General features: G+C 42.9%; 1 protein-coding gene across 1 annotated transcript; it reads right to left on the bottom strand.

Moving 5' to 3' along the window:
• Positions 1-1,088: 1,088 nt before the first annotated feature.
• Positions 1,089-25,094, bottom strand: BAG2 (BAG cochaperone 2). The gene is made up of 3 exons (XM_084624607.1): positions 24,657-25,094; positions 6,947-7,056; positions 1,089-4,471 (listed from the first exon to the last, which is right to left on the bottom strand). Exons 1-3 carry the CDS (start codon positions 24,791-24,793, stop codon positions 4,071-4,073), a joined length of 648 nt encoding a protein of 215 aa, XP_084480733.1. The 5' UTR covers positions 24,794-25,094; the 3' UTR covers positions 1,089-4,070.
• Positions 25,095-25,806: the final 712 nt, after the last annotated feature.

Here is a 25,806-nt window from a genome sequence, read left to right as displayed (position 1 = left end):
TTAGGGTACTGCTCTGCTAGCTGCTTAGCACTTAATGTTGCCACTTGGCTCATTTTTTTGTTTGCTGCTGTTCTCTTGGTCTGTCTTCAAATAAATTGCTGTAACCCCTTCTTGTAGGAGATGTGTGACTCTTTTTTGTGAAATTGCTCAGGGCCCTGGTTAGACTCCCTGGGCCAAGCAGAAACTGAGGAGTGAACCCTTAGAGAAGGCACCGTGACCTTTCTGGGGCAGAGCCACCGCTAGGCAGGAAAGTCTGACCCACAAATTGGATGGTGAGTCAGGAGGTGCAGAGGGTGCTCCCTCCCCAAGCCCCAACTCCAGGGGCCTGCCAGCCTCAGTTCCCCCACCCCCAAGAGAGCAGACAATTCCCACCTGCCAGGAAGCTGGCGGGCAACTCCTCTAGCAGTGGACTTGTAGCTCCTGCCCCCTCCCCCACAGCGGCTGCAGGAGCCATGCAACAGCTGCAGATGAGAGCAGCGGGGTGTGCCACAGGTGGCAGATGAGAGCAGCAGGGTTCCCACCACTGCTCAGATTTGTGAGGCCCCCACTGTGTATACCCTGGCTACCAGCAATGAGCCCACCCCCTGCCCCAGCTGAAAGCAGCAGTTAAGAGCTGCGGGCCCCACTGCCTGCCACGCTCTCAGAGCTGCAGGCCTCCCACCACCAGCCCCAGCTCATAGCAACAGGGCCCCCACCGTCCACCTGCCCTGGCTGATAGCAGCGGGGCCCCCGCCCGTGGTGGCCAGGAGCTAAGGAGTCTGAGGGCTGGCAGCAGCAGGGCCCCTGCCAGTGCCATCAACTTAGAGCTACCACCCCCACTGGCAGCTGAGAGCTAATGCCCCTTCATGACTGCTGAGAGCTCTGGGACCCCAGCCGCCTGCAGCAGCTGAAAGCTCCAGGGCCCCCTGCATCCTCCAGCCTCTGATGGCTTTGGCCCCACTGCCCCAGGCACAGGGCTGGAAGAAGACAATGTCACAGAGGTATCTGGAAGTGACGGAATCCGTGACTTCCGTTACAAAATCTTATCCTTAGTGATAAGGTCACTGTCCTTGTGAGCAAAACCACAAACTGTGTATTATACCAATAAGTGGGGTAACAATGGAACTTAGTTCTTTATTTCATTCCCCACCTCAAACTAGTGCTATACAGAGATGTTATTGAATATTTTACAAGCCCTGTTACATATGTTTTTGCTGGTGGACGTTTCTAAAAAAATCAAAAACAGAATACATTACAAACATTACAACCTCATTGCATAAAAGAGATTAATTATGTTAACTTATCTGTAAGTGGGAGGTTTGGGAACAAACCTATGTGCTGCAGACCATCATTAGCAGTGGGTTTAGCTATTTAAAAAAGCTGGACAAGCACAAGTCCATGGGGCCGGATGCGCTGCATCTGAGAGTGCTAAAGGAGTTGGCGGATGTGATTGCAGAGCCATTGGCCATTATCTTTGAAAACTCAAAGCGGGAGAGGTCCCGGACGACTGGAAAAAGGCTAATGTAGTGCCCATCTTTAAAAAAGGGAAGGAGGAGGATCCTGGGAACTACAGGCCAGTCAGTCTCACCTCACTCCCTGGAAAAATCATGGAGCAGGTCCTCAAGGAATCAATTTAAAGCACTTAGAGGAGAGGAAAGTGATCAGGAACAGTCAGCATGGATTCACCAAGGGCAAGTCATGCCTGACTAACCTAATTGCCTTCTATGACAAGATAACTGGCTCTGTGGATAAGGGGAAAGCAGTGCACATGTTATTCTTCGACTTTAGCAAAGCTTTTGACACGGTCTCCCACAGTATTCTTGCCCGCAAGTTAAAGAAGTATGGGCTGGATGAATGGACTATAAGATGGATAGAAAGTTGGCTAGATCATCGGGCTCAACGGGTAGTGATCAATGGCTCCATATCTTGTTGGCAGCCGGTATCAAGTGAAGTGCCCCAGTGGTCAGTCCTGGGGCTGGTTTTGTTCAATATCTTCATTTATGATCTGGAGGATGGGGTGGATTACACCCTCAGCAAGTTTGCAGATGACACTAAACTGGGAAGAGAGGTAGATACACTGGAGGGTAGGGATAGGATACAGAGGGACCTAGACAAATTAGAGGATTGGGCCAAAAGAAATCTGATGAGGTTCAACAAAGACAAGTGCAGAGTCCTGCACTTAGGACAGAAGAATCCCATGCACGGTTACAGACTAGGGACTGAATGGCTCGGCAGCAGTTCTGCAGAAAAGGAGCTAGGGGTTACAGTGGACGAGAAGCTGGATATGAGTCAGCAGTGTGCCCTTGTTGCCAAGAAGGCCAATGGCATTTTGGGCTGTATAAGTAGGGGCATTGCCAGCAAATCGAGGGACGTGATCGTTCCCCTCTACTCGACATTGGTGAGGCCTCATCTGGGTTGGGCCCCACACTACAAGAAGGATGTGAAAAAATTGGAAAGAGTCCAACGGAGGGCAACAAAAATGATTAGGGGACTGGAACACATGACTTATGAGGAGAGGCTGAGGGAACTGGGATTGTTTAGTCTGCAGAAGAGAAGAATGAGGGGGGATTTGATAGCTACTTTCAACGACCTGACAGGGGGTCCAAAGATGATGGATCTAGACTGTTCTCAGTGGTAGCAGATGACAGAACGAGGAGTAATGGTCTCAAGTTGCAGTGGGGGAGGTTTAGGTTGGATATTAGGAAAAACTTTTTCACTCGGAGGGTGGTGAAGCACTGGAATGCATTACCTAGGGAAGTGGTGGAATCTCCTTCCTGAGAGGTTTTTAAGATCAGGCTTGACAAAGCCCTGGCTGGGATGATTTAGTTGGGGATTGGTCCTGCTTTGAGCAGGGGGTTGGACCAGATGATCTCCTGAGTTTCCTTCCAACCCTGATATTCTATGATTCTAGTGCATCTTACTGAACTATTGCTTCACTCAAACTTCAGAATGAATGCATTTAACAAACTCATTGAAGCATTTGATTTTTCTTGTTATTAAAATTTCATTTAATAATCAACTTCACCCAGCGTTTGACATTATGAAACAGGGTGTACAAATAGGAAGTTCTATAAAAGCTTTCTCCTTTATAACAAACACCAGTGATGAACATGAAAAAGATGTCTGTGTTTTGGGAAAACAGGGTCTAACCTCCACTTTGGCATGAGCAGGAGCAATTTACATTGACTTTAATGAGACCAGCATCTGCTTACATCATAACTGAATATAAACCATTTTAAAATGTTTGTAGATCCAGCTGTTTCACTTTGTTATGCTTCATAGAGGATTAATAGGAAAAAAAGTATCTTTGATTTGCAGGACATGAAAGCATTTCTGCAGAACTCCTCTTTTAAGTTACTCTGAAATCATTAGCCCACAGTAGCCCCAAACTGAGCATTAGTTAATAAACAGGCTAGAAGGCAGCAGCATCCAGTGGACAGAGCATGGAACTGTTAGTCAGAAGACCTGGATACTATTCCCAGCCTGCTGTGTGACCTTGTGCGAGTTATTTTACCACAATGTCTGTAAAATGGGGACAATTCTTATCCTTTTCTGTAAAGCATTTTAAGCTATAGTGCCAAGTACTAATTATCACTAACAAAAGTTACTCATTACTGAAAATAGAGTGTGGTATATCCATTTTTTCTTCTTGTTTATTGCGTGACTTGTCTTTTTCTCATAAGTCTGTTTCATACAAAGTATTCACCAAAGAAAAAAAATTTTCTAGGTGAAATCTTAGTACATGACACATCAGCTTAAGTTTTCAAAAATTTAAGAGAAAGAAATTAGATTCTGACTAGCTTTAAGAGTGCAGCAGAAGTACATTAATTACAATTTGCAGCAGCAGTACCAATAAAGTTTAAGTCTAGAGGAGCAAACCTGATAGCAGTCTTAGATCACATCTTCATTGTGAAAGAAAATATCTATGTTCTTTCTGATACCTAAGGCAGTGCTATCCGTATTTATTTAATATTTGCACCCAGCACTCTAAAGTATTATTAGTTTAGTGCTAAAAAGTAACATTTTTCTTTGCATTCCGTGCAACCTTTATGGAGACTTAACTTTGATCTGCCCAAATAGCTATCACTACTTTAATCCCGTTCGTTGTTGCAAAGCTGTTGGACAGTTGATTTTGGATGTTCTAACAACGTGATTGACTTTTCAGAGTTTTCTGTATTTCTAAGCAGGGTCTCTAGTCTCCTTTTGATTTTCTTTTGATCTTCAATAGCGCATCCAATTACAACAGACTGAAATTTCTGATCAATGGGTCCAGATGGTACCTCAGACGTGCATGCACCATAAAGTGACATTAAACGGCTTTTGGAATCTTCCAGATTGTCAAGAAGTTTATTGACTACTTCATCAATCATCCTTGTGGCATGCAAAAGGGATTCCTGCTGCTGTGGGTTTCGTATTGTTTCTACAGAAACCTCAACAGTGAGGGTTCGGCCCATCAGACGACTGGCAGTCAGGCAAAGTTCTTCTCTTTCACCTACATTTAAAAATAAAATGTTCTGATTTACAAACCAGCCCTTTTAGGTATGAACAATTTCACACATACAATCAAATTACCCTAGTGTACGTAGTAGATACACATCTCTGCTGTTGGTTTGCAATAAAAATATTTTTAAAGCAGACCAGAAAGTTCAACTGGTGATTCTATTTTGAACAGTAACTAAAAATAAAGGAGTCCTAAATTTGTCTCTCAACGTTAGACCAAATGTGCTAAGTTTACAGGTACAATCTAACTGCCGGCCTTTCTATCACAGCCTGGTTCTTGAAAGTCAACCTTGGTTCTTCCATCTCGTGCATTATCTCCAATAATAATGGTTCTGCATGCTAAATTGGACCCTCATTGACACCTGGCCAACCTCATTCTTTCAGCTGGCTTGCATGCATATAACCGACTGGAACTTATTAGACAAGTCTGTTGATGATACACAACATGGAATAGAATCCTGCTTCTTAATATTAGCTGTGTTGGCTCTGCAGTGTAAACAGCAGTGAAAAAAAGCAGTAAAAGGTTATGTGTTACTGCAATGAGGCAGTATACTGCTTTTGTTCACTGAATAAGAGTGTGCCACTTTCACAGTCACTTTACCGAGCTGAATTACACTTCAGTGCTTATTTTTCTTCATGATAGGAAAACGTGAACTAAGCCACTAGTCACAGCATCTACGTAAGCTTCTAGCAGAGCTGCAAAAAAAAAAAAAATTAAATAAGTATTTTGCTACATAAAATAGAACTGGATAAAGAGCACTTTACTGGAATTATTGCTTTAGTTCTTGCATGCTATGCAGTAGTGCAACTAAGTGTGGAGAGAAGGGGTAGACTGGTTTCTTAACTTATTAATGTTTGTTAATAAAATGAAAATCCAGGAAAGGGATATGATCTGACCTTACGGTGGCTGAGTGAACTGTATTTTTAGAGCACTACTCACAGGAATAACATAATAGATCCTTGTGGAACCCTACATGAGAGGTTTATCAGGGCAGATAAATAACTGAGGCTTGGTCTACACAAGGAACTTATGTCAGCATAACTACGTTGCTCAGTGGTGTGGAAAAGCACTATGTGTCTACACTGTGTAGACAGCACTATGTCGACAGGAGGGCTTCTCCCATCGACATAGCTGCTGCATCTCGGGGAGGTGGTGTATCCACGTAGACAGGAGAAGCTCTCCCATCTAGCATCTTCACTAAATGCTACAGCTGCACCAATGCAGTGCTGTAAGTGTAGACAAGCCCTGACTCAGCATCATCCTCTGCAATCCTTCAATAAAAAGAATGGTACCACTAATGAGCCAGCCAGTTGGCCCCAGTTAGTGTCTGTTAGTTAGATAATATCCCCTCATCAGCTGCTGTTTAGATTTTTTCAGAAGTCCTTAGACTCCTGACTTTTCCTTTTGGCTACAGTGGCAGCAGATGAAATATTTTCTTCTAATGGTATACAGCATATTTTAAGTTTGAGAAGGTATTCCCTGTACTTATAATGGGGAATACTGCTAGCACCAAAAATATCTTACTTTATGTTTTTTACTAATAGGTACATGCACCCATTGTATGAGTGGGTATCTAGTACAGTTTCCATGACATATTCTGTTTAAAAAAACAAATAAAATTAAAGTAACCAGGAAACCAAAGGACGATGTCCAGATGATATCAGCCTTGCTGTGTCACAACCTTCTTGATACTATTACATAAAAGAAGATGGTTAAAAACAGGGTGACAATCAGCAAGATCAACCCTGGCAAGAGACTTGTTTCTTTAGCTGTCTGCTTAACAACTGCTTGTTTGACAGAAGTTGGTACCCTTTCTGATATTGGGGGACAGTACAGATTGTAACCAATGATTAACAGAATACTTTCCTGCTTGACTTTTAATGAACATAGCAGGCAAGGTCCCATTCATCCAATGGATGGTCACCTGAATATCAAGGTAGGTCACCTGAATATCAAGGTAACCTGTGAGGATTACATACAGGAAGAGACTGCTAAGAAACCTCTGTAATAGGAGAAAGGATAAATATGACTGCCTAATAGGCCAATTCTCCCCTTTAGAGACAGCTGAAACTCAATTGTGTCCATCACTTTCTATATGTCTAAATAAAGTTCTCCCTCACCAGGAGCACAGGTGAGCTGACCCTGACTTTGAAAAGGTGGTGATGGGCTGGGCATGCCAAAAGGGTAATTTTCACATATGCAATAATGCTTACAGTAGTCCTCTACACTGAACTAGGATATGAATTTGAATAGTCAGGTGTAAAAGGCTACTAAGGTAACAGGATCCATCTAACTAACACTACATTAGCTCAAACAGATTTACATTTATTCTGTTGCCTCACCACTTTCAAACAGTTCAACTGAGCTGCATGTAAAACAGGTATACTAACTGTAATTTAGGATTGTATCCACTGATTTCTCCAAAACAAGTTTCAAATGAGAATCTAGGAAAAGGCAGGCTCTCACCTTCACTGATGTGCCTCATATCTTGGCTGTTCTGTATACCATGGATCATTTCTAGCAGAGTTTCTTTTTCTTGTTCCATAGCAGATGCTGCATCACGCAAGGCTTCAACCCTGAGTAAAGTTGAACCAAGCAGAAGAAAAAAAAATCTATAAATAATAAAGTCATTTCAGCCACATAACATGCTCTCAGTGTTTCCTAGTTTTTTTCAATCAGCCTTGTGAGTTAGTTTTAGCAACACTGCAGTGTTGTTGGACAAGTCACATGTCTGCCAATTCAGGGCAATATCAGGTACACCTATACCATGATAAAAGACCCACAGCACACCCACTGCTAACCTCGGTCAGCTGACTCGGGCTTAGGCTGTGGGGCTGTAAAATTGCAATATAGATGCACAGGCTTGTGCTGGAACTGAAGAGCTGAGGTTTGCGATGCGGGAGGGTCTCAGAGCCTGGGTTCCAGCCTGAGCCCAAATGTCTACATTGCAATTTTTAGCCTGCAGCCTGAGCCCAGGTCAGCTGACCTGGGCTCTGCAAGTTGGAGCCACAGGTATTTCATCAGTGTAGATGTGATAAAAGGACCATCAAGCCCTTCTACGTAAAAATGGGCTAAGAGAAAAACTAGGATTGCCAACCGTCCAGGAATTAAATATTAATCTTTAATTAAAGATTATGTCATGTGATGAAATCTCCAGGAATTCATCCAACCAAAATTGCCACCCTAAGAAAAGCTAGAGAGCTCTCTTCAATTTCCTGTGCAGAAATCCCAGGGTACTACGGGGATAAGGAGTTAGCAGCTGCATGGAACATAAGGATTCCTGGGGCATCTTGGTTCCTCCACAGTTCTCAAGGCATCTGTGTAGAGTCACTGTCAATCACAGCATGGCTCTCTCATGAATATTGTAATCCTTGGTATCTCAGCTACAGCAATACACCAACCAATCTCTCACCCCTCCCAAGAAGGAGAAAGAAACTATAGAGCCAAAGTTAATGCTGTTCAGCTTGGTATTAACTTCAGATGGAATTTCCTTCTGGATAACACACCTTTTAACAGGAGAGCATGCTGCACTAAATGTTTGCACCCCAGCTCTACACACTGCCTCCACAATCACTGTTTCCTTAGCAGTAGGTGATGCAGAAGGCGATGAAGAAGGCAAGCAGTTGTAGGAAATGCATAGAGGCCTGTATTTGCCCAGTAGCAGCTTAGGCACGAGCTCACATTCCTAAACTCCAAATGATGCAGCAAACTAAGTTCCTCCTAAAAAAAAGGAGTACTTGTGGCACCTTAGAGACTAACAAATTTATTTGAGCATAAGCTTTCGTGAGCTACAGCTCACTTCATCGGATGCATGTAGTGGAAAATACAGTGGGGAGATTTTATATACATAGAGAACATGAAACAATGGGTGTTACCATACACACTGTAACAAGAGTGATCAGGTAAGGTGAGCTATTACCAGCAGGAGAGCGGGGGGGGGAGGGGGGAGAGGGGGGAAGGAAACTTTTGTAGTGATAATCAAGATGGGCCATTTCCAACAGTTGACAAGAATGTGTGAGGAACAGAAGGGGGAGGGGAATAAACATGGGGAAATAGTTTTACTTTGTGTAATGACCCATCCACTCCCAGTCTTTATTCAAGCCTAAGTTAATTGTATCCAGTTTGCAAATTAATTCCAATTCAGCAGTCTCTCCTTGGACTCTGTTTTTGAAGTTTTTTTGTTGAAGAATTGCCACTTTTAGGTCTGTAATCGAGTGACCAAAGAGATTGAAGTGTTCTCCGACTGGTTTTTGAATGTTGTAATTCTTGACCTCTGATTTGTGTCCATTTATTCTTTTACATAGAGACTGTCCAGTTTGGCCAATGTACATGGCAGAGGGGCATTGCTGGCACATGATGGCATATATCATATTGGTAGATGTGCAGGTGCACGAGCCTCTGATAGTGTTGCTGATGTGATTAGGCCCTATGATGGCGTCCCCAGAATAGATATGTGGACACAGTTGGCAATGGGCTTTGTTGCAAGGACAGGTTCCTGGGTTAGTGGTTTTGTTGTGTGGTGTGTGGTTGCTGGTGAGTATTTGCTTCAGCTTGGGGGGCTGTCTGTAAGCAAGGACTGGCCTGTCTCCCAAGATCTGTGAGAGTGATGGGTCGTCCTTCAGCATAGGTTGTAGATCCTTGATGATGCGTTGGAGAGGTTTTAGTTGGGGACTGAAGGTGATGGCTAATGGCGTTCTGTTATTTTCTTTGTTGGGCCTGTCCTGTAGTAGGTGACTTCTGGGTACTCTTCTGGCTCTGTCAATCTGTTTCTTCACTTCAGCAGGTGGGTATTGTAGTTGTAAGAATGATTGATAGAGATCTTGTAGGTGTTTGTCTCTGTCTGAGGGGTTGGAGCAAATGTGGTAGAGCTTGGCTGTAGACAATGGATTGTGTGGTGTGGTCTGAATGAAAGCTGGAGGCATGTGGGTAAGTATAGTGGTCAGTAGGTTTCCGGTATATGGTGGTGTTTATGTGACCATCACTTATTAGCACCATAGTGTCCAGGAAGTGGATCTCTTGTGTGGACTGGTCCAGGCTGAGGTTGATGGTGGGATGGAAATTATTGAAATCATGGTGGAATTCCTCAAGGGCTTCTTTTCCATGTGTCTAGATGATGAAGATGTCATCAATGTAGCGCAAGTACAGTAGGGGCATTTGGGGACGAGAGCTGAAGAAGCATTGTTCTAACCCGACCCTCTTTCTCTGGTAATCATCATCATACTACACACAAACTGTGTAACATCCTTCTATTTGGGGGACGTGCATGTCACATAAGCTTTGCTCTGTGTGCTCTATGTTTAGTCATATTTGGCCATTATTTGTGCTCCTTTATTCTCCCCTCCCCCTTTTGCTGTGTACAAGAGAGCTTGATCTGGCCTTCAGATTTGGAAATACTATACTGGAAACCTGGGTTTCAATCCTTCAGTTAATTTCCCAATCCTTCACCATGCCCTGAAGGTCAGGAGTTTAGAATTGATTAAAGTAATTGGGGAACACCACAAATAGACAGAAAATGCACAGTAGAGAATCATTAGCACTGGAGATAAGTGCCAGAAGATAAAATTTTCCCCACTCAGTCCTCCAGTTTCTGCACTTGCCTGAGTAATATTAATGTCATGGTGTAGAGCAGTGGTGGGCAACTCGCAGCCTGCGGGCCACACGCAGCCCATCAGGGTAATCCGCTGGCAGGCAGCCAGACAATGTATTTACATTTGCATGGCCGCCCGCAGCTCCCCGTGGCCACAGTTCTCCGTTCCCGGCCAGTGGGAGCTGTGGGAAGCGGCGGACAGCATGTCCCTGTGGCCCAGGCCGCTTCTTGCAGCTCCCATTGGCCGGGAATAGCAAACTGCGGCCATAGGGAGCTGCGGGTGGCCATGCAAATGTAAACAAACTGTCTGGCAGCCTGCCAGTGGATTACCCTGACGGGCTGTGTGCACCCCGCAGGCTGCCCACCACTGGTGCAGTGGGTTTGTTGAGATTTAACTGGCTGCTAGGATTGTGCAAGAATGATACAAACTCTGCTTTCCCAGTTCCCCCACCTGTCGTATGATGACCATCACATGAATGTGCTGACAGTTCTAGACTCTTCCAACAGCCAAGGCAGAAATTTTAGACAATCCCAAATTGAGGTCTGTTTCATTGTGTCTATGGAACCCTTTGTAAAAACCAAGAGAATCCAGCTATCCTGCAATGTTTATTAAACATACTGAAAAAATGTGATCTATTCTCTCTGACATTCACTTGGATATTAGCTACAACCAGAGTGCCAATACCATTAATATTTTTACCTAAAAAAATTCCTATCCCCTGAAAAATAAATACAAAGTAATTTATGATAGAATACAAAAAATGGGCAGGATTGCTTGGGCCACATAGCTCTGCATAAATGACCACATAAGTACAATAGGGACAGGTTCTTTTACTTTCCCCCTTATGTAACTGCTTTCTATTTCTAATTCTTCCATCTCAACTAAAGGTGGCAAAGGTAGAGAGATAGATTTTGCTTCGTGGCACTAAGTAACCATTTAGGTTCCAATAATATCTTGACCAAATTCCTTTACATAGTCCATTTTGCACAAACATGTGGCTGCAATCTTTCCGTCTTCTTTTCCTCAAAGTCTAAGTTTTTATTTGTTCTGTTTTTTTTTATTGGGTGCAGGAATTAAAATGGCCTCCCATGTATATCCCCATACTACTCTTGAGCCTAACTTCATTTCAACTCACCCTTCCAACTAAAGGCAGACAATGCCTGGGGAAAGGATGATGGGAGGATTACTTAATAGCAACATGATACATGCCTTTCCAAGAGAGATCAAATACACTATTTCTACAGATCTCCCAGTCTAGGAACTTTAGCTACGAAATTAAATCCCTGATGTTCCCTGGCCTTACATCTCTGAGGTTGCAGAGCATTGTACTAAAATTACACCACTAAATTGTCCTAATTGCTATACATTTGTGGCATTCCAGTCGTACTGCTGTTTTTATAAATCAACCTTCAGTTGTAATTTTACTGACAAATTTTTCTTATCTATCCCGATGTTCATTAACGATAGTACCAAGCACAGTCAGAACACAGCTCACTCTCTCTTTCTGACAGAATCCACCAAGCAGTCAAAATACTTTGTACTCTAGAGCATTACAGGTTGTAGCCACAAGATGGTGATCACTATTCACTGTTTATATGTGTCTGCAGTAAAAAAAGTTACGCTGGTTTAACTCAAGTGATTTAAATTGGAGTTAAATCAGTGCAACCTCCTAATGCAGATACATTTAAACTGGTTTAACCTTTGCTCAAAAAGGGTTTGATCTGCATTTAATCAATTTTAAATTTAAGTTTAGTTAAAATAGTACAACTTTTCTGACACTCAAAACATTAAGTATATTTGTCTTGATAAACCTGTCATAGTACTAGAAGATGATATACAAATCGCTCTTTTTACATCTTTGTAAGTTAAAGCTAGGTTGTGTGTGTGTGTGTGTTTGGGAGAAGGAGGCAGGATTATGATATTGTCCATCAAAAGAAGCTTACTCAAAAAAAGCAATTTTTCAACATTATTCCCAGGACCATTGTGCAGATGATGAATTCAATCTGGATGTGAGTACATAGGTGCTGGAACTAGGGGTGCTGTTGCACCCCCTGGCTTGAAGTGGGTTTCATCACACACAGGGTTTGCAGTTTTGCTCAATGGCACTCAGCACCTCCCCTATACAAATTGTTCCAGCACCCCAGTTAGTACACACTGGGAGAACTGGAAGCTCTTCAGGGCAGAGATTGTCTGTTTGTACCCAATACAGTGTGGAAACTGGTGATGGTATTAAACAAACACTTTATTTTCTTAAGTTTCCTGTACAGCGAATTCAAAGATGAAGGCATTTATGGTCATCTCTGAGATAAACATGCATCTACATCACTGCCCCAAAGATTTCAGCCAGAAAATGAGTTGAGAGCAAAAGATGGTTGGAAAAAAGATAGCTTAGATAAAGGAATAAGCAAAAGTTCATTTAGATTTTTTTTTCACTCTTTAAGAGGAGATAATAATAAAATAATCCTGCTATGATGAAAATGCAGAAATATTTAGATACAAATCTAATCATTGTCAGTGAAAGCATATGTTTAAGACGTACTTGAACTTATTTTATTTATGTTTATTGTAACTGGTGAAGGGAAAATAATTTAATATAAATTCTTGACAAAGGCGTTGATTTTGGGGGGGGGGTGAGGAAAGTATTGTAAAGTGACTCATTTTCATTATAATAATAAAGATAGTAAAGCAGTGAATTGATTTTGTATCTGAGTTGGTTCCATTTTTACGGCACTTTTACAAGGCCGTTTTAATGATTATATTAAATAACTCAACTATGCCTCTTTTAAAAAGACATTGGTTAAAGTATTTTTCAGAACTTTTGTTAAAAAGTATCCCTTCACTGTTGTTCCCCTTGGAAACTTGAAACTAAAATTAAGAAATTTGGAGAGTTTTTAACAGATTTTTATAGTAATTCAATTGCACGCATACATTGATTCAACACACTCAATAAGAGCCTGATCCAATTCCATCAAAGCCAATGGGATCTTTTTCAATTATGTCAGTGGTTTTTGGATCAAGTCCTACCATCTGACATTGAAAAACAGTGAACTGCATTACAGAGATGCATCTTGAATCAGTATAATTCTAAAGAGGATTTCTAAAATACCACTTCCTTAAAATACTGAGTGATCGTTATGTGACTAGAAGCTGACAGCTTAGTTTAGCAAGATTTTGTAGAGTATCAGGATAATTATAAACATTTCATATTATGCAGTTGATAAAAATGCTCTTTAAAAAGTAATGCCTTGATAAGTGTTACTATCTTATGTCAAATCTGATAACTAGATGTTGAGAATTATTTTATTTGCAATAATTGCTGTTTGGTGGCTACTCTAGACATTTGTGTCTACTACAGTATGTTGCACCACCACAAAGTGGCACTTGTCAGCGAGATTTTTTTTTTGTGGTATTATCTGCAAAATGCAAGGAATGCATGGCCCTGCAGAGTAATTTATGGCCTTCTCACCTGAGAGGTGACCTCTTGGGGTCAGGACTGAGACATGTTGTGATATTCAACATGGTACACTGCTATTGCTGTTCATGCATTTATTCTTTGGATAAACAGAAGACTTCATTCTCCAGGGCTATTAATCTGGAATGGCACAGCCAAGTATAGGCCTGTCAGCCTTACATCGATTCTGGACAAGATAATGGAACTGCGGATATCGGAATCATTTAATAAAGAATAAATGTGGGACTCTGTCATAAATATAAAGGGAAGGGTAAACCCCTTTGAAATCCCTCCTGGCCAGGGGAAAGCTCCTCTCACCTGTAAAGGGTTAAGAAGCTAAAGGTAACCTCGCTGGCACCTGACCAAAATGACCAATGAGGAGACAAGATACTTTCAAAAGCTGGGAGGAGGGAGAGAAACAAAGGGTCTGTGTGTCTGTCTATATGCTGGTTTCTGCCGGGGATAGACCAGGAATGGAGTCTTAGAACTTTTAGTAAGTAATCTAGCTAGGTATGTGTTAGATTATGATTTCTTTAAATGGCTGAGAAAAGAATTGTGCTGAATAGAATAACTATTTCTGTCTGTGTATCTTTTTTGTAACTTAAGGTTTTGCCTAGAGGGGTTCTCTATGTTTTTGAATCTAATTACCCCGTAAGATATCTACCATCCTGATTTTACAGGGGGGATTTCTTTATTTCTGTTTACTTCTATTTTTATTAAAAGTCTTCTTGTAAGAAAACTGAATGCTTTTTCATTGTTCTCAGATCCAAGGATTTGGGTCTGTAGTCACCTAGGCAAATTGGTGAGGCTTTTTACCAAACCTTGTCCAGAAAGTGGGGTGCAAGGTTTTGGGAAGTATTTTGGGGGGAAAGACGCATCCAAACAGCTCTTCCCCAGTAACCAGTATTAGTCTGGTGGTGGTAGCGGCCAATCCAAGGACAACGGGTGGAATATTTTGTACCTTGGGGAAGTTTTGACCTAAGCTGGTAAAGATAAGCTTGGGAGGTTTTTCATGCAGGTCCCCACATCTGTACCCTAGAGTTCAGAGTGGGGGAGGAACCTTGACAGACTCGATTAATAAAGAATTAAAGGAGAGTAATCTAATTAATGCAAATCAACATGGGTTTATTGAAAATGGATCCTGTAAAACTAACTATATCTTTTTTTTTTATGAGATTACAAGTTTGGTTGATAAAGGTAATAGCGTTGACATAATATACTTAGGCTTCTGTAAGGCACTCGATTTCGTTCCACACCACATTTTGATTAAAAAGAACAATATAAAATTAATACGAGACACAAGGTGGATGAGATAATATCTTCTATTGGACCAACCTCGAGCTTTTGAGCTACACAGAACTTTTCTGACCTGAAGAATATATTACCTCACCCACCTTGTCTCTCAAATATCCTGGGACCAAAACTGCTACAGTGACACTGCAAACATAAAATTAACATAGCACATATTAAATGGATTAAAAACTGGCTGACTGATAGATCTCAAAAAGTAACTGTAAATGGGGAATCGTCATAGAGTGTTTCCAGTGGGTCCTGCAGGAATTGGCTCTTGGCCCTATGCTATTTAACATTTTTATAAACAAAATCATCACTGATAAAGTTAGCAGACGACACTAAAATTGGGAAAGTGGCAAATAATGAAGAGTACATGTCTCTGATTCAGAGCAATCTGGACCGCATAGTAAAACAGGCGAACACAAACAATATGCATTTTAATACTGCTAAATATAAATAGCTATATCTAGGAACAAAGAATGTAGGCCATACTTATAAGGTGGGAGATGCTATACTGGAAAGCAGTGACTGAAAAAAAAATTGGGGGTAGTGGTGAATAATCAGCTGAAATGGGCTCTCAGTGTGATGCTGTACCCAAAGCAGCTAAAGCAATCCTTGGATGCATAAACACGAGAATCTCGAGTAGGAGTAGAGGGGTTATTTTACCTCTATATTTGGCACTGGTGGAATACTGTGTCCAGTTCTGGAACTCACAATTCAAAAATGATGTTGGTAGATTTGAGAGGGCTCAGAGAAGAGCCAGAAGAATGACTGAATGATTAGAAAACATGCCTTATAGTGACTGAATTCTTTGAGTCTATCTATTTAGCTTAGCAAAGAGAAGGTTAAGGGGTGACTTGATTACACTCTACAAATACCTACAATTTGTAACAAATATTTAATAGTGGGCTCTTTAATCTAGCAGAGAAAGTTATAATATTATCCAATGGCTGGAAGTTGAAGCTAGGAAAATTCAGACTGGAAATAAGGTGTAAATTTTTCACAGTGAGGGTAAACAACCACTGGAACAATTTACAAAGGGCTGTGGTGGAGTCTCCATTACTGAATATTTTAAAATCCAGATTAGATGTTTTCCTAAAATATATGATCTAGGAATTATTTTGGGGAAGTTCTCTGGCCAGTGTTATGCAGGAGTTCAGACTCTATGATCACAGTGGTCCCCTCTGGCCTTGAAATGTATGAATCTATGAGCTCTAAAATATGCAACTTCTCATCCTCACCTTCAAGGCCCTGCACAACTTTGATCCTCACTTTGCTCCATGTACTTTTTATGATGAATTTCCTGTCCTGCATTAGTGAAAGGACGGGACATCAAAACCTGTGAAAATTCATTCGAACACAAGGCACGGCTAATTTCTTCAATGCAGTGGAAATAGCAGCATCTCAACCTTCTGTAACAAGTGCACCGACTTTCATATTCAACTTGGAGAAGGGTGTGAATGTGTCTGGGAAAGAGGTTCAAAAAGGGAGACAGAAGCATGGAGAAAATGATTGCCCGCAAGTGGGAGGAACCTCAGTCTGACATGTAACCAGGCCAATACGAAATAAATCTTTCTAGCTTACTTAGGTGCATACATCTGGAATATCACACATTCAAAAAAATACATTATATCTACTAATCTAATACTTTTATTTATTTGGCAGAGGAGCAGATTCTCCCTGTAGTGCAATATAATCACTGTCAGGGATCATGGGATACTAACTTATCTTTTCCCACAATTCTACTGATGCTCCATGAATTGGTCCCAAAAAGAAATATGGTAGTGAAAATTAACTTTTTTTTTTTTAAACAGATAAGGTATTAGATTTCTTTTCTCTCACAACATCTTCATAATCTTACAATTCTAATTTTCCTTTCCTTTGTAGTATTTGATGTAAATCAACCATAAAAAGAATTGTGTTAATAAAACAATTCCCTGGACATAAATTAAGTACTGTAACAACACATTAATGCTGATTTGCTAACAGACCCAGAAGAGCTCAACTAAGCAATACATTTTTAATCAAATTGAATATTTGGTACAGTACTAAGAGTGAAAATATTAAGCTTTAACATGTTTGAAAGGGTTCTGATTAGACCTTTGCCACTCAACCAAAACCCAATGGCACCCGACTACAAGTGTTGGGTTTGGGTCTGGTCAGGTGTAATCTGACTAGCATACATTCTGAGTAGTCGCTTATCACTGACTGTGCCAACTATGCTATTCATCGGCAGTGAAAACTAACTTTGAATGTGTGTGCTAAGGTGCACATGGGGGAAGAAGGGGCAGTGGGAGGCCCCAGTAAGAAGCAGAGAGGAGCAGAGGGAGTTAAGGGGTAGTTGGGGTGGGAGGGGGAAAGCTGGGAGATATAAAGGACAGTGGGAGAGCTCAGGAAGGCCTAGGAGCAGAAATGACACCTGCCTGGAAGAGCCCTTCCAGTCCCTACCTCCCACCTACTTGTGCCCAGTTCCTCAGGGGGACAACTCCGTCTGGGTGGCCCTGCTTTCCTGCCCAGTCCTGGCTGTAGCCTCCCCAGCTCCCTCTGTGCTGACCGCCACTGAGTGCCCATTGTCCAGGCCTGTTACCAGCACCTGACATCTCAGAGGACTCTCTGCAGCTGGGGAAAGAAAAGGGCTACCTGGCGCAGGACCAGCTCCCCACTACAGGCACTGGCATCAGGGCCCTGCTTACCTCAGTTCCTACTTCCTGGTCTGGGCATGGCTCCAGTCCCTCCAGTCCTGCTCTTGCCTCTGCCCTCATGGATGTGATGCATGGAGGCAGAAACACAGTTCAACCCCTACAATATTTCAACTGCAGGGAGCTAGCCCCCTCACACCCCCAAGTTCTGTTGCCCCAGTGCTATTATTTGCAATTTTAAGCCAGTGAGTCCTTCCTTCTTCATTATTTTCTCAGGCCAGGTATGAAAACAACTTGACAGTCTTGGGATCAGGTCGCATTGGCTGTGGTCTAGTTGGGTTTAGTTCAGGATTTAACATTAGGCCTGAGCAGACCTTTGCTATTCATTGGTTCCTGATCCTCCAGTGAAGGACATCTCAGTCAAAATAAAAAGGCTGCATAGAGTTCTCAAGACTTCTTTTCTGATCATTAGCTCATTAGAGATACAATAAAATCTTCCACTATGGAGCAGGAATCTAACCAGACTGTAAATCTATAAAAATAGAAACTTGAACCCACTCTTTTTACATATATAAATTATTAAACAAAGTATTATACAGAAATGCCATTATACAAACTATAATAATATAAAGGTCAATAGTATACAAAATATTCTTATGCAGAATGAATACATATATGGATATATACACTATCATATTATTCCACTTACTTGTATATTCCATGATCACTTTTGTATAGCATCACTTATTCAAATATCAGTTTTTCACAACACTATAGAATGTAAATTAAAATATAAGTAAACTATGTAGATTGCAATAGTACCTGTAGATTTAGTGGCTTGGGGATTCAAGAGCCAAGTATTGGGAAGAATGAGAGAGGACAAGGAAAAGGGAAAGCACCCAAAACAATACCACTAGTTAGTTTTTGAGAGGTCTGAGTCGAAACACCTCACTTCACTGTCACCTGCTGTCTAGTATTTCATTTTGTATTTACTGGTTTGAGGAGCCATGGATTTTATTCTGAATTTCACCCATCGTTCCCCATATCCTGCTAGTATTTTCAGAAAGGTAACTTGGGCCCCCAATCCTGCAAATACTTATGCACTTGTTAAAAATGTATGCATGTGAACAGTCCCACATGTGTAATGTCAAACAGATACATATGTGTTTGCAGGATTGGGGCTTTGATGTTGATTAACAATTTCAAGACAAATTATTGTAGTTACAACGGTGACACAGTGTTTTTCTTTCTGTATTTTGCACTCTGACTTCCAATTTATTCATTGTTTTGAGTATCAGTTAAGAACACTACATAAAAAAACCCAGTTCTCCTTATTTCTGCTTTTTACTTGGCCTACAAGTGATTGAAAGCAAGTGCAGTGTCTTCCTCTAGTACAGGGGTGGGCAAACTTTTTGGCCTGAGGGCCACATCTGGGTATGGAATTGTATGGAGGGCCATGAATACTCACGAAATTGGGGTGAGGGCTCCGGCTGGGGGTGTGGGCTCTGGGGTGGTGCCAGAAATGAGGAGTTCAGGGTTTGGGAAGGGGCTCTGGTTTGGGGCAGGGAGTTGGGGGGTGGGGGTGAGAGTTCTGGCTGGGGTGCGGGCTCTGGGATGGGGCTGGGGATGAGGGTTGGGGGTGCAGGAGAGTGCTCCGGGCTGGGACCGAGGGGTTCAGAGGGCGAGAAGGGGATCAGGGCTGGGTCAGGGGTTAGGGCACAGGAAGGGGTCAGGAGTGCAGGATCTGGGCGGTGCTTACCTCAAGCAGCTCCTGGAAGCAGCGGCACGTCCCCCCTCAGGCTCCTATGCGGAGGTATGGCCGGAGGGGGGACATGCCATTGCTTCTGGGAGCCATGGCACATGCGGATGTAGCCCCTGGGCCATAGTTTGCCCATCCCTGCTCTAGTACATGTCACTTATCTGACCACAACATTCCCCCATGGAACAGATAGGCCAGTCTGCACTTTCATTTCCAGATGAAATGCTGGGCTATCACCAGCAGGAGAGTGAATTTGTGTGGGGGGGTGGAGGGTGCGAAAACCTGGATTTGTGCTGGAAATGGCCCAACCTGATGATCACTTTAGATAAGCTATTACCAGCAGGACAGTGGGGTGGGAGGAGGTATTGTTTCATATTCTCTGTGTATATATAAAGTCTGCTGCAGTTTCCACGATATGCATCCGATGAAGTGAGCTGTAGCTCACGAAAGCTCATGCTCAAATAAATTGGTTAGTCTCTAAGGTGCCACAAGTACTCCTTTTCTTTTTGCGAACACAGACTAACACGGCTGTTACTCTGAAACATTTCCAGATGAGTAATTTGACACTTGCTTTTTTACTGGAGCTGTGATACTTATCTGTATTTTAAAGCATTTTGACTTATTCGAATTGCTCTATATAAAGGTTATGCAGCAAAGTAAACTTTTAAATTGGTTAGTAATTGTTGGTAGGTTTTGTGCGTTTCACTGTGCAGCCTCTTTTGAAACAGTGATAAACACAATGCAGCAACACAAAGTGAAGCTTTTTCAATGTAATCTGATGAACTATTTAGCACCTCTGTGTTTCTGTTCTGAGGTATCCTACTTAATAAACACCTACTTAAGAAAAAAGTTCCCCTGTAGTTTCAGAAGGACAGAGACACACTTTAAGGGAAGCAATAGAGTACTGTAGGGAATGTGATTAAATACTTAGCTTGCATATATTTTTAGAGAGCTCTTAATTCACTTACTTATGGACACCAGAATACCATGACCTATATATAGATACAGATGAGCTTTTTTGGAGGAAAAGGGAAGTCATGGCAATGGAAAACCTCCAGGCCTGTAGAAATAACAAATATCCAATTTTCTGGCTGGAACAATTCCTTGACAACCAAGCTAGCAAATCTAAGGCCTTGGATCGGCAGGTAGTGATCAATCTATTGGGGATCTATCGGGGATCGATTTATCGCGTCTACTGTAGACGCAATAAATCGATCCCCGATCCCTCTGCCGTCGATTCCGGAACGCCACCACGGCGAGAGGCGGAAGCGGAGTTGACGGGGGAGCGGTGGCCATCGATCCCGTGCAGCGAGGACGCGACGTAAGTGATTCTAAGTCGATCTAAGATACGCAACTTCAGCTATGAGAATAGCGTAGCTGAAGTCGACATATCTTAGATCGATCCACCCTCACTAGTGTAGACCAGGCCTAAACAACTTCTACCAATGGAGCCCAATTCCAACATATCCTCTCCCCTTTATCTCAGATTTACTAGCTTTTACTTTTGAAGCCTACCCTCAGAACTGGGGTTGGAATAAATGCAGGAAAACTAGTTATGGGTTAAGAATTATATGATTAAACTAATAATTTCATAGTTCTGTGTCCCCAGTGTCATCACTTCAGTGAGAATGGTAGTTTTGTACTGTGTTCAACTGCATTTCACCATTTATATTACCAAGAATAATCCAACAAATAGTTTTATTTCACTCAGTGCAATATGATGTATATTAAATTACACTCCCCAGCCACACTAACACCATTCAAAGAAAGATTGTTGGTGTTGCTGCCTAGAAGCAGCACTTCATTCTTTAAAGCAGTGACTTTTTTTTTTAATCCACTGACTACTCTTGTATGCAGAAACCCTACTATTCTCACAGATTGGTGAGACGGGGGATAATCCCTAGTTGCAACAAAAGATGAACTAGTCAACAGTTTCATTTGTGGAACAGATTTTCTTGAACGCAGCAGGGAAGATGAGGAAACTGATATCACAGCAGGGTACTGTCTTTGGGGATGCGGGAGGCCAAGGAAAGAAATCAGTTGAAAACTGTATTCCTGTCTGACAATTTTCACTCCTGTAATTACAAGTAACATCTAAAATTACTACAACTAAAACAAATTGTGAAGTAATGCACACCGGAGGCAAAAACACAAACTACGCCTACACCTTGTACAGTTCTCTTTTAACTGGATCAACTCAGGAAAGGGACTTGGTAATCATTGTGGACAGCTAAACAAAAACCTCTGCTCAATGTGCAGCTGTAGTCAAAAAAGCTAACAAGCTGTTATATGCATAAAAAATGGGATGAAGAACAATAGGGAAAATATATTACAATATTGTATAAATCAATGGTATACCCTCACTTAGAATACTGTGTGCTGTTCTGATCACCCCACCTCAAAAAAGGATACAGCAGAATTAGAGGGGATTCAGGGACGTGGAAAAACTCATTTGAAGAGAGACTGAAAAGATTGGGATTGTTCAATGGAGCTGTCACTGGCCAAACTGCTCAGGACTGGGAGCTGCCTCCTGATCTGCTGCGCAGAGGCAGGCAGGGGCTGGTGTCCCCCTCCTCCCGCCCATGTACCCTGTCTCCACTGAGCTGGGGTCCGGGGGGGGGGGGGGACAGGGAGACTCTGTCTGTGCTGGTGTCTCTGGCTCAGGAGCAGGAGCTGGGGCTGAACTGAACAAGCCTTCAGGCTCCTGAGTGTTTGACTTAAAGCGACAGTGCACTCACACACACACACACACACACACACACTTGTATTATAATTATTGTTGTTGATGGTGTTACTTCTTGATACTTCCTGTCAAAATGCACAATGCACATATATTCTCTAATATTATTCTTTCACAGTTCATTAAGGATTGCAGTACTGTTATTTTAGTTTTGTGACTGGTCTGTGCATTTCATAATTTTATTTCTCTCTTATGCTTAAATTTAATTATTTGAATAGTGAGTTCTAACACACCTAACCTGTCTTGGCTGCAGTAATTATCTTTATTACTTTTATTACCATATTGTGCTTTGTCATTCTTTATTTAAAGTGGTGTAATCAAACAATAGTATCCTTCTAGAACGTAAATCCAGCCCCAGAGCACCCAGAGAGTCAGCGCCTATGAACATATATGCCAAAATAAAGAGAAAAAAATGTAATCACATATGTTAAAGTAAATATGTTTTTAGTGGAGTGAACAACAATGGACTAAAATAGAGTAGATAATGGCAGCAACACAGAGTGTGTCTGTTAGAGAAAGTATGCATATTTTAAGCAGATATTACTTATTTTTATTTCTCTCCACTAAAGATAGTGTACAAAGGATCAAACTTATGTTTTGATATCTTTGTTAAGGCTCCAAAACTGATACCTCAGGGATTGGGAATATCTTGCTGTATTATCTCCTGATCGTACATATGAACTTAAAATATGGCTTTAACTAGTGTTTGTATATCTTTTTCTTTACATAGGAATTAGATACAGTGCTCCTGACAGCTAATTTCTAAATTATCTGAAGAAAAAAACAAAAACCCATAATCCTAGAGTTTTCATGTGCCTAACTAGCCCCTGCAATCAGTTAAATTTGCCCTCTCCTCCTAAAACCTGAAATGGCACCCTGGCTCCACTGGATTATTGTATCTTCTGTGAAACAAGATGATTCTCTAAGGAAAATGGAGCTCCCCTTATAAAGCAAAGGGCTCCCCTGCTGCCTAACCCTCCAAAATTCAAATATGCTGTGTTCAGTAAGAAGTGTGACCACATGTTTCAGAGTAGCAGCTGTGTTAGTCTGTATCTGCAAAAAGAACAGGAGTACTTGTGGCACCTTAGAGACTAACAAATTTATTAGAGCATAAGCTTTCGTGGGCTACAGCCTACTTCATCGGATGCATAGAATGGAACGTATAGTAAGAAGATAGATATATAGAGATATATATACACACATATAGATAAGTTGGAAGTTACCTTACAAACTGTGAAAAGAAAAGGAGGACTTGTGGCACCTTAGAGACTAACCAATTTATTTGAGCATAAGCTTTCGTGAGCTACAGCTACAGCTCACGAAAGCTTATGCTCAAATAAATTGGTTAGTCTCTAAGGTGCCACAAGTACTCCTTTTCTTTTTGCGAATACAGACTAACAGGGCTGTTACTCTGAAACCTTACAAACTGTGAGAGGCTAATTAGTTAGGAGAAAAAAACTTTTGTAGTGATAATCAAGATGGCCCATTTAGACAGTTGACAAGAAGGTGTGAGGATACTTAACTTAGGGAAATAGATTCAATATGTGTAATGACCCAGCCATTCCCAGTCTCTGTTCAAGCCCAAGTTAATGGTATCTAGTTTGCATATTAATTCAAGCTCAGCAGTTTCTCCTTGGAGTCTGTTTTTGAAGCTTTTCTGTTGCAAAATTGCCACCCTTAAATCTTTGAGTGGCCAGAGAGGTTGAAGTGTTCTCCTACCGGTTTTTGAATGTTATGATTCTTGACATCTGATTTGTGTCCATTTATTCTTTTACGTAGAGACTGTCCAGTTTAACCAATGTACATGGCAGAGGGGCATTGCTGGCACATGATGGCATCTATCACATTGGTAGATGTGCAGATGAATGAGCCCCTGATGGTGTGGCTAATATGATTAGATCCTATGATGGTGTCACCTGAATAAATGTGTGTGACCACAGGGTCTCTATAATGACAACTTTCAGAGTAACAGCCGTGTTAGTCCGTATTCGCAAAAAGAAAAGGAGTACTTGTGGCACCTTAGAGACTAACCAATTTATTTGAGCATAAGCTTTCCTGAGCTACAGCTCACTTCATCAGATGCAACTGAGCATCCGATGAAGTGAGCTGTAGCTCACAAAAGCTTATGCTCAAATAAATTGGTTAGTCTCTAAGGTGCCATAAGTACTCCTTTTCTTTATGATGACAACTGTGTCTTTCTACCCCCATGAGCCTGGAAACTATATTTAGGTCTCTCCCCAGTCCCCCCTCTTCCCCCCCAGCACTGCAGTGGAAGCAGCTGTGCTCGTCACTCACAGCCTGCTTAAATTCCAGCAGGAGCAAACTTCTTTTTCATTCAAGTCCGGTGGCAGGAATAGACGCACAGACGGGAGACAAGAAATCAGCAACAGCATCAAACTCCTGAGGCTTCCATACACTCACTCCACCGCCACTGGCTGAGCACATCTCTAGCAGGGCTCCTCTCCAATTGCAGAAACACACTTCAACAGTCCTTACTGCAGCATTAGCAAGATCCCTCAAAAAATGCCCTGCGCACTAGCAGGACATCTTCCCCCGCCCCGCCCCGCCCCCATACCCTGCCGCACTAGCAGGACACCTTCTCCCCTCCCCAAAAAATACCCTGCCGCACTAGCAGGAGCCCCCAGCCCCCTCTGCACTGCCAGACCCCCGGCCGCGCGCCGGGCCGCGACCCCAGCCGGGCCGTACCTGAGCTCCAGCTCGTCCAGGTTCTGCAGCAGGCGGCCGGAGCAGGCGGCCATGGAGGTGGAGCGGAAGAAGCGCCCGCGGAGCTGCCCCGCCGTCTGTCCCTCGCTGGCCTTAGAGCTGACCCCGGCCTGGGCCATGGCGCTCCCGGGCCTGAGGAGCCGGGGCTGCGGCGGCTGCTGGCTGCGGCTCCGCCTCCCGCTCCCCCCAGAGCGGACCCCGCGCAGCGCCAAAGGAGGAGACCGGCCGCCGCCTGCCGCCGGCGTCCGCCCCCTGCCCCACTGGGGCGACCCCTCACAGGGATGGGGCGGAGACTCGCCCCCCACCACGGGGAGATGGGGCTGAGACTCGCCCCTCACCCCGCAGTGATGTGAGCCGGTAGCCAGTCACCTCATGGGGGTTGCCTGCCTGCTCGCTGCCAGCTGGATGGGAGAGAGAGACTCAGAGACGCCCCTCCATCGCATCCACACCCCGTGGGGCCGGGCGGGGGCGTGGCCCACAGCACCCCTCCCCAGCCATGGGGCAGGACTCCTTCTGCTGGGGAAAGTGACAGACTCTCCACCCGGCCTCCTGTAGAAGCCCAGGGCAGGTACCCTGCTAGGCGGAGTCTCCTACTGCCCACCTGGAATAACTCTACCCACTGGGTGACCGAGGATAATCCCACCGCCTGCCTTGGGACTAGGCGGAGATTTACTCCAGGGGATGAGCTCTAACCCAGCAATGCACTTCGCGATGGGAGGGCAGGTATCGGTTCACCCTGCTGCTCCTTTTGCTGCAGAGAGTTGGGGGCAGACCAGGGCTTAATTTACAATAAAAGGGGTGCTGGGGCTCAAGCAATTTTTTCACATTTATAACCCTTCTGTCAGTCAGAAGTGGCAGCAAGAAGGGCTGGGTTCAGTATCTAGGGGTTCCTTTCCAACAATACAACACAAAAGTGACTGGAGGCCACATCTAGTGACCTGAGAATTACACACCACCCCCTGGGCATCTCTAAGAGGTAATACTTCCCCTCTCACAAGCACAAAATCTGAGTGTAGAAAAAAAAACTATAAAAGGAGGGAAATAACTTAGCATTAATTTGGGAAAACACCACAAACAGGGTTCATAAACAGAAACCATGAACAAAAGCCTCACCCCCAAGGAGGTTGGACAG

Source organism: Lepidochelys olivacea (assembly GCF_965140295.1).
Source record: "Lepidochelys olivacea isolate rLepOli2 genome assembly, chromosome: 3".
NCBI classification, from domain to species: Eukaryota; Metazoa; Chordata; order Testudines; family Cheloniidae; genus Lepidochelys; species Lepidochelys olivacea.
The sequence above is the reverse complement of the archived record's forward strand: the minus strand, read 5'-3'. Positions and strand labels throughout refer to the sequence as shown.

Coding starts and splice junctions, on each gene's coding strand:
- BAG2 (XM_084624607.1), bottom strand. CDS start 24,793: ATGGCCCAGGCCGGGGTCAGCTCTAAGGCCAGCGAGGGACAGACGGCG. Junction 7,057..24,656: donor CTGGACGAGCTGGAGCTCAG/GTACGGCCCGGC, acceptor AACTTTACTCAG/GGTTGAAGCCTTGCGTGATG. Junction 4,472..6,946: donor TATGAGGCACATCAGTGAAG/GTGAGAGCCTGC, acceptor TTTTAAATGTAG/GTGAAAGAGAAGAACTTTGC.